The sequence below is a fragment of the Coptis chinensis genome, chromosome 2, assembly GCF_015680905.1.
Source record: "Coptis chinensis isolate HL-2020 chromosome 2, ASM1568090v1, whole genome shotgun sequence".
Taxonomy (NCBI): domain Eukaryota; kingdom Viridiplantae; phylum Streptophyta; class Magnoliopsida; order Ranunculales; family Ranunculaceae; genus Coptis; species Coptis chinensis.
This window is the reverse complement of record NC_141457.1, coordinates 102,229,142-102,238,830: the sequence shown is the minus strand read 5'-3', so window position 1 is coordinate 102,238,830 and position 9,689 is coordinate 102,229,142. Positions and strand designations below refer to the sequence as shown.

At 40.4% G+C, this 9,689-nt stretch overlaps 1 protein-coding gene across 1 annotated transcript; it reads right to left on the bottom strand.

The window, feature by feature from the left end:
• Positions 1-585: 585 nt before the first annotated feature.
• Positions 586-1,299, bottom strand: LOC147519777 (uncharacterized). The gene has a single exon (XM_086591325.1). It carries the CDS (start codon positions 1,153-1,155, stop codon positions 763-765), a length of 393 nt encoding a protein of 130 aa, XP_086447451.1. The 5' UTR covers positions 1,156-1,299; the 3' UTR covers positions 586-762.
• Between the last annotated feature and the right edge of the window lie 8,390 nt (positions 1,300-9,689).

Sequence of the window (9,689 nt, the reverse complement as noted above, 5' to 3'; positions counted from 1 at the left end):
CTCCCATAGTCCCATACATCTTTTGAGTGCTTCTTGAAACTTCTTCCTCGTGCTCACCATTATTTACTTGGGTTTTCGCCTAGACACACTCTATTTCAGAAAGTGTGCTGCCATGATTGATCCGATTGTGCCGTCTCTAATACATTGTGTTTCCTATAATTTATTCCTACAATTCAGGGAGCTCGAGAAAGAAAAGAGAACAGTAGTTATTAGTTTCTTAAAACACACGAGGAATATTTTTAGGTTAAAAAGAGGAAAACAAATACAGTTCAATCAGCACTTTTGTCAAGATAAAGATTATGAGAAATAATTTTGTTTTAAATGTCTATGTATCAATTTTCCCTAAATTTATATATGTGCCAATTCATCTGTGAAACTTGCACAGTATAGTTGTAAGCCTTAACGTTAGTTTTTCAGCTCGGACTGAACAGAGGCTACCCTGAGTTGAAATATGACATTGAAACATGTAAAAGTTAGTACTACTATGGTGGTAAACTATCTTTAACTAACAACCATTCGGCTGTGGATCAACTCATCAAATGAACTTAGTTGGACTAAACAATATATTAGTAATGATGAACTAGATAGATCAAGCCAAACCTTCACGTTAAACTATTTCTATTACAAGCACCTCTGTTAATTACACTTCTCATACATACATGATTATTTTAAGAAATGCATACAACAAAAATTTCAAACCACAATTGAAACACATATACTTTTTACCTTTCTAGTATAATCAAGAAACAACATACTAGTCCTTCAAGCAAACCAGCTATCAAGGAAAGAAGACTGGTATGACACCATGACTAACAAAACAATAATCAACAGCATCACACCCCAAGGAGAAGTACCTTCAGGTGGATGATGATGAGTGGCTCTTTGACGATCATATGGTGATCGGGCAAATAACCAACCTGGGCTATCCATAGAAGACAACCAACGCACCAAGATCAGCAAGACAACTGGAGTAACTTTAAGTACCAAACTGAAATTCTCTTCTGTAGCTTCAACAACAGACTCATAATTGAAGTAATAAGATGTGCCAAGGAATATGAAGATTAGAGCTAAAATTAGAATAACTGGATATGGAAGAGGATTTAGACTAAACACATCAAAGATAGATGAGCTTTGAGTTCTGCTTCCATAGGCCATTAAAGGAGGACTTCTTCTAAAAACGCTTTTAGTACAAGCGACCCAGCAAGTCTGATATCAGTTATGGTCTGATTTGGTAGGTTTAGGTACAAAAATTAACTATTTTGAAGCGCTGGATCTCACTTTCATCCTGTAATTGTTGGTGTCTTGGCGTCCATCAGGATAGCTTACAATCTGTATGGTGAAGCTGACTTGCCTGAAAATTGAGACCACTTAGTTTTTGTTTTACTGGGAACTAAGGACTTTATGCTCTTTATTTGAATTTTGTGCTGCCACCTAGCAATCTAGCATGTTAATTATAGGGCACGATTGCATCCTATTGGGTTTAAAATAATCCCATGGTTTCGGGAGACTAGCATTATCGACCCAAATTGAAGGGTTGTGGTCATAGACTTGCTTGATTTGATGGTCCTTATATAATATTTTTCATTGTCACCTGGAAGTTTATCCTCTACAAGCACTACTAAAATTATTGAATCTTATTTAGCAAATCTGTTGTTTTCGTGCAGGAAATGATTTCACTATGAAAATGTTGAAACTTGAAATGTGATATTTATGAACTTGTCGCATTAGCCTTACAAGTCAGTGGAATGATAACGTGGGGAATTCATGTTTAACCACTTTAGATATGATTTTGTATTGATCGAGTCCACCCCATAAAACTTTATGTTTAATTATACTTAGACTTGGCAATTTTAAGTACCTTTCAATCCCGTTCACTTCAGAACGATTGAAATCAGACACCATTTCATCGATTTTATACAATCTTACATTGTGAGGCTGTGAGCAAAGCACAATGTCATGCTTCTTGTTAAAATGGTGAAAATATTCAAAATGATTAAGATGGACAACAATAAAATTAGAAGCAGACAGGTGCGCCAGACGTGGGCGGTGTAAAAAAGGCCAAGTTAGGCCCAACGCACTGTACTAATTTTTCGTGGAATAGGAAATGAATTTTTATTACCATGAACTGAACTACTACACTAGTCACTAGGCGAACCATACTCTCAAATGGCCTCTCCTGCGGGCGATAGCAGTCTTGTTCTTACTCTTCCCTCTTAATCTCTCTCTCAACTATTTCTCACTGGGTATCTCGTCTCCCTCCATACCCGTTTTTTTAAAGTGATTTTCATACCAATCATTCAAACTATTCTTTAGTAAAAAAACTTTGTGGTCTGCCTACACACATCACCCCCAAATAATGTGAGGCCTGAGGGGGAATCATCTAGTTTAAGGGCCATTTTGACATACCATGGATGCAAAGGTGGAGCGATCTTGCTTAATTCAACTATTTTTGGTAGAAAATGAAGAGTTTGTTTACACAAAAAAAACAAGTGAGATTAGAAAGTCTTAAAACAGACGACCATGGGAATGTGCAGCTCATGGTGATAGGGAAGTGGTATGGTGGCAATCCAATCAACCTAGATGATTTGGGTACAGAACTCCATCAAATATGGCAAACAAGAGGGCAAATCACTATGGAACTCATTACCAGAGAGCACGTCAAGCTTATCTTTGAGAAGCATGAGGGAATCAATCATGTTCTCCAGAATGGTCCCTGGATCATTCATGGACACATTTTGTCTATCATGAAGTGGGTGAGCTTACAAAGCTTGGACTAATACAATTTTGACAAGGTAAATTACTGGGTTCAGATATGGGGATTGCCAAGGGAGCGTATAAATAAAGAGAATGTCAGAATAATTGGAAAGGAACTGGGGAAGTCTCTGAGGAAGATACATCTTGTCCTCTTGAGTTCAACCAACCAATGGCTAGGGTCCGAGTCTTGCTGGATATCAAGGAGAGACTTACTAAGGATTTAACAGTTATGCTTGAAACAGGAACATCTTGCCATATTAAGTTTAAATATGAAAAGTTAGAACTCTTCTGCTATTTCTGTGGGATTATAGGGCATGACCACCATGCTTGCAGGCTGAGAGCCCAACATCGATATGATCTGGTCAAATGTGGAGGGTCAGGTAAGGATGTGAAACCCAACTTCACCAGCATGATGAAGGCAAACAAGTTCTTCCATGGGATAGCATGCACAGAGAAACATATTGTGACTATCTCTGGGCATCCAAGGCATCCTCGGTATAATGAGATCCCAACTCCGGAATTGGCAAGATTTTCAGGTCATGGGAGATCACCGGGGACACGTGGACGACCAGAGAAGGACAAAACAAACATGGCTCCAAGTTTGAGTAGGAATATAGCCGTTGTGACCATTGCAACTGAGATACAATCTGGGGGGCCATCTGTCTCCACAACGGCTAGAAGCACAGAGGGGCACATGGAGATGGGTGAAAAGCTCGGTATCCCTAAGCCCAATGGGTCACAGCACAGAGAGCAACTTGGGCTCAGCCCATCCACATTGGATATAGTTTGGATATCGGGGTCTAGATCTTGTTCTGGAGGAGGCTGTTTAGTTCTGGCCCAAGCCCAGGAGATTTAGGCTGGAGTTTATAATGGATCAGACATTTAGATGGATCGGGTCTCAGAGCTGTCGGGTTCTTGCTTTGGAGGAGGAAGTTCATGTCTGGCCCAAGCCCAGGAAGGTCAGGGTGGAATTCAATTTGGGGTTGATCGACTTTGAGATGGATCGGGTCTCAGAGCCCACATCCTCAGTGATTAGGTTAGGAGAGCTGGAATCCCCAGACATAAACCACCTTGCTCCAACACCTAATCAGATCTATAGGAGAGTCTTGGAAACCCAAACTGAGCTAAGGCTATCTAGGGCAGATGGGAGAATTCAAGATCTGGGAAATGATTCTTTTGACCACACCACCCAATTTCAACATACCAGGCTGGTTAGAAAAGATGGTAAGGCTTACAAGTAGCTGGCAATACGAAACCCCAGACTAGCTAGGAAACACTATAACGGATCTTTTTGTAGATCTACCTCATATACACAAGAACCAGGGGTTTATCATCCCAACCTAAACCAAAAAAACAAAAGAAAGTTTCTTCAACTGAGTATAAACATGACGGGTAAAATCAAAGAAGCAAAAGGAGTTGCTAGGGAGAGGAGTGAGGAACGTGGTCAACAGATCAAAAAAGGCTAAGCTTGATGTAGAAGAAATGAGGAGGAAAGGCAAAGGAGGAACCCTCATCCCAAGGAATGCAAAAATCATTTCAATATCTAGTGAGTCAACTGAGACAGATGGTGGTAGGGAGACAAGAATGATCCCATACAATGGTGAAGGGGTGGACTATGACTTAGATGAGACGGTCTCACAGCCAATGCCTCTGGCTGTAGACGATTCAACTATGAGGCATAATAGGGCTGGAAGAAAGCAATATCAAGGTCAGGGTTCTGGTCCAGCCCCACCTCCAGAAGACAGTGATGATGAAAGTATCTGGGAACACTATGCTCGGTCAGTAGAAAAGAAGATAGATATGGCTTGGTCAAGTGGTTCAGTCAGCACTAACAAAGAAAATGCTCCGTATGCAGAAGCTTCACAAGGGTTCACGGTGACTGTCCTAACACAGTCACCTTCACCCCAATGACGATCTATGTCTGGAATTGTCGGGGTATTGGTTCCACCACAGCGATTCAACATATAAAAGACCAAATGGGGGAGTTGGGCTTTGATATTTTGTGTTTGTCTGAAACAAAGGTGGATGTGAAACGTGTCGAAGTGGTAAGGAAGATGCTTAAGATGGGGGGTTGTTTCTATGTACTGGCTGATGGGTTGAGTGGTGGGTTAGCGATCATGTGGAAAGAAGGAGTGGACCTGAAGTTCTGGGAGCTACCATGAACCAGATAACAGGTAAAATTTCAAATTACTATAATAAAGTTATGTTTTACTTTTCTTTTGTTTATGGTGACCATGTGCGTTATCGTAGAGGTAGGGTTTGGGTTGAGTTAAGGGACATAGCTTGGTGCCTTTTGGGGACTTTAATATTACTCTTGCCCGAAAGTGAAAAGTAGCTTAGCTAAGCTTACTAAGTATATGTTGGAGTTTAACAATCTCATTAATGATCTGGGGTTGGTCGATTTGGGCTTCAAGGGGCCCAAATTCACCTGGAATCAAGGCCCAAAATATCGCCGATATATCTCGGTAAATTGGTACACCGATATCGATATTTCCGACATATATCCACCGAATATTGAACCCTTTTTTTATATATATCTGAATTTCCGATATGAAACTTTATATCACCGATATAATTGATATTTCAGATATAATCGATATATATCGATTGACTTTTTGACCATTTTTTAATATAAATTTGATATTTCCAATATATTTCGATATTATATTTCCGATATTTTAAATAGTTTGGACTGGTCACCAAAAAAATGGATATATCCGATATATATCGGTTTTTGGGTACACCGATATATTCATCGATATCGATATTTTGGGCCTTGCCTGGAATAACCATAGAAACCCTGGAGCTCATGTACTAGAAAGACTTGACCGTGCTATGGCCACCCCCCAATGGCTGACCTGTTTTCCAAATGCTCATGTGAGAACTGTTGCCAATGCTTATTCTGATCACCTGGCTCTACATATTTCTCTAACTAATCCTGAAGATAGATGCCTCAAACCTTTTAGATTCTTTAGCATGTGGTTATCTGATATATCCTGTAAGCCTTGTATTAATGAAGCTTGGAAGTCTGTGTTGCATGATATGCCTGATGAAAATGTTATTAACAAGATGCATGTCACAAAAGATAACCTTAAGTTTTGGAATAAGAATGTCTTTGGGAACATTTTCTAGGATATTAAGAAGACTTAACGTAAGCTGGAAAATGTTCTATCAAAGTCTTTTACCAATGAGAATCATAATAAAGCTAAGGCTCTAAAAGCCACCTTGTTAGAGTGGTATGTGAAGGAAGAATCATATTGGAAACAAAAGTCCACCAACCACTGGATTAAAGAAGGAGCAAAGAATACTAGATATTTCCATCTTTCCACTATCTATAGGAGAAGAAAAACAGGATTGAGAGCATAAAAGACAATGATGGTAACTGGCAGTTGGGGAGAACCAATGTGGGTAAGGCTGTAAATGAGTATTTTGAGCACATTTTTATCTCTGATTGCCCTGATAAAAATAATAATATTTTGGATCTGTTTAAGTCTGTTATTACTGATAGAAAGAATGATGTGCTCATTGTTGTTCCCTCTGCTGATGATATCTGACAAGTGATGAGGAAGATGGGGAAGCTTAAGACTCTTGGGCCTGATGGGTTCCAAGGTATCTTCTATCATGACTGCTGAGATATCATTGGTGAAAGTATTACTGCTTTTGTCCAAGACTTCTTTATATCTAGTAGTCTGAATCCTAGTGTTAATGAAACTTTTATTGCCTTGGTTCCAAAAGTGTCCAACCCTGATCACATGGCCAAGTTCAGACCTATTAGCCTGTGCAATTTCAATTATAAGATCATTGCTAAGATTATGGCTAATAGGCTGAAATGTCACATCAACAAGATTGTTTCCCCTTTCCAAGGAGCCTTTATTAAGGGGAGGAGTATGGAGGATAACATTGGGCTGGCCTGTGACGCTTTTCATAACATGAATCATATGAAATCTAAGTCAAGTGGTTGGATGGCTCTTAAAATGGACATGGAAAAAGCATATGATAGAGTAGAGTGGTCTTTTCTTGATGACATTTTTAAAAACCTAGGGGTTTAGTGCTCCTTGGAGGAATCTGGTTTTGCAATGTCTTACTACTCTATCCTTCAAGGTTCTGCTAAATAGATCCCCTCTCAAGAAAATTATTCCTGAAAGAGGCCTGAGGCAGGGGGATCCTTTGTCACCATACCTTTTTATTATGGTGTCTGAGGCCTTATCTAGATTGCTTGTACAAGCTGAAAATAGGGGAGAGATTCAAGGCATAAATATCATAAGGAACTCTCATACTATTTCTCATTTGTTGTATGCAGATGACCTGATAATTTTTTCAAAAGCTACTCTTGGAGATAGTAGACATCTTAAGACTATCTTACAGGAGTACTGCGAGGCCTCTGGTTAGTTGATTAACTATGACAAATCTAGCATTTTTTTCAGCAGAAATGTTAGATTTAGAGTTAAGTTAAAACAGAAAAAGTTATGGAGAATGAAGTTATTTGATCCTAAGGATAAGTATTTGGGGTGTCCCCATCATGCTATCCAGGAAAAAAACATATGACTTTGATTATCTTGTGGATAGGATCTATGACAAGGTGAAGGGGTGGAAAGCTAAGGTGCTTTCCCAGGCTGGGAGAGCTACCCTCATACAAGCTGTGGCTCAGGCCACCCCCTTATATGTCATGTCTACCTACCTCCTCCCTATATCTACCGGTGACAAGATTGATAAAGCCTGTAGGGATTTCTTTTGGAATGGATCTCAGAAGTCCAATAGTGTCCACACCATTGGGTGGGGGCAGTTGTGTAAACCAAAATAAGTGGGAGGCTTAGGGTTCCGCAAAGCCAGGAATATGAATATTGCTATGCTTGCTAAGCTGCCTTGGAAAGCTGCTACTGACCTAGAGTCTCTATGGACTAAAGTTTTTACCAATATTTACAACAAAAATTGGATTGGGGATGTGCTTAAACCCTCTGGATCTACTTCTTACTTTTGGAAAGGAATACATAAAGTGTTTAACCTTATAAGTGAGGGGCTCATTTGGAACATTGGAAATGGGCTAATCACCTCTGTTCTCCTGGACCCCTTGCTCTGCAAAGATAGCCGACCCATTACCCTACAAGATCTGGGAATTGAGCACCCAGATCTTAAGCTTGCTCATGTAGCTGACTTGTTCCTACCTAGTGGTAATGGGTGGGATGTCCGGGTGGGATGTCCAAATCAGCTGTTTCCATCTCTTGTCAGCAAGCACATACAAGAGGTAGTGGTGAGGCCTATGGGTGCTCAAAAAGATAAGATGGTTTGGTCTGGGGATAAAAAAGGGGTTTTTACTGTGAAGATTGCCTATCACTTCCTAACCCACACAAGTTGGGAGGGGCAGTCCTCTAGTTTCAGCCAAAAAACCATCTCTAGAATTTGGAGGTCAAGTCTTCCAGCTAATATCCAAATGTTCCTATGGAAGGTCTATAAAAGAGGCCTACCCATAGGGGATTTACTCAGGGAAAGAAAGCTACATGGGGACTTTGCATGTCCCTTCTGCTGGAGTACTATGGAATCAGATACACATATCTTCTTTGGTTGTGAGTGGATCAGGAGTGTCTGGTTTGGCTCGGACATTGGCATTTGAATGAAAAATGATAGAAATAACAATATCAGAGATTGGGTGGATCAGTTTATGCTGTGGTGCTTGAGTAAAGAGGAGCATACCAACCAAGCTGGAGTGTACTGCTGTGTGATGCTTTACCAGATATAGGAAGCTCGGAATGAGGCAAAGTTTGAACATAAGATCCCAGCAGAGCAAGCTAGGCTTCTTAGGAAGTGCTCACCCGTCACAGCAAGCTGCTGCAAAGCTTTCAGAGAAGCTCGTCCTAATCCCTTTAACCTTCCTGTTCCAATTAATACGTTAAATACCTTGTTTCCAGTTATCCCCAAAGAAATGTTAGATTTAGAGTTAAGTTAAAACAGAAAAAGTTATGGAGAATGAAGTTATTTGATCCTAAGGATAAGTATTTGGGGTGTCCCCATCATGCTATCCAGGAAAAAAACAGATGACTTTGATTATCTTGTAGATAGGATCTATGACAAGGTGAAGGGGTGGAAAGCTAAGGTGTTTTCCCAGGATGGGAGAGCTACCCTCATACAAGCTGTGGCTCATGCCACCCCCTTATATGCCATGTCTACCTACCTCCTCCCTATATCTACCTGTGACAAGATTGATAAAGCCTGTAGGGATTTCTTCTGGAATGGATCTTAGAAGTCCAATAGTGTCCACACCATTGGGTGGGGGCAGTTGTGTAAACCAAAATAAGTGGGAGGCTTAGGGTTCCGCAAAGCCAGGAATATGAATATTGCTATGCTTGTTAAGCTGCCTTGGAAAGCTGCTACTGACCTAGAGTCTCTATGGACTAAAGTTTTTACCAGTATTTACAACAAAAATTGGATTGGGGATGTGCTTAAACCCTCTGGATCTACTTCTTACTATTGGAAAGGAGTACATAAAGTGTTTAACCTTATAAGTGAGGGGCTCATTTGGAACATTGGAAATGGGCTAATCACCTCTGTTCTCTTAGACCCCTGGATCTGCAAAGATAGCCGACCCATTACCCTACAAGATCTGGGAATTGAGCACCCAGATCTTAAGCTTGCTCATGTAGCTGACTTGTTCATACCTAGTGGTAATGGGTGGGATGTCCGGGTGGGATGTCCAAAGATTAAATCAGCTGTTTCCATCTCTTGTCAGCAAGCACATACAAGAGGTAGTGGTGAGGCCTATGGGTGCTCAAAAAGATAAGATGGTTTGTCTGGGGATAAAAAAGGGGTTTTTACTGTGAAGATTGCCTATCACTTCCTAACCCACACAAGTTGGGAGGGGCAGTCATCTAGTTTCAGCCAAAAAACCATCTCTAGAATTTGGAGGTCAAGTCTTCCAGCTAATATCCAAATGTTCCTATGGA

Coding starts and splice junctions, on each gene's coding strand:
- LOC147519777 (XM_086591325.1), bottom strand. CDS start 1,155: ATGGCCTATGGAAGCAGAACTCAAAGCTCATCTATCTTTGATGTGTTT.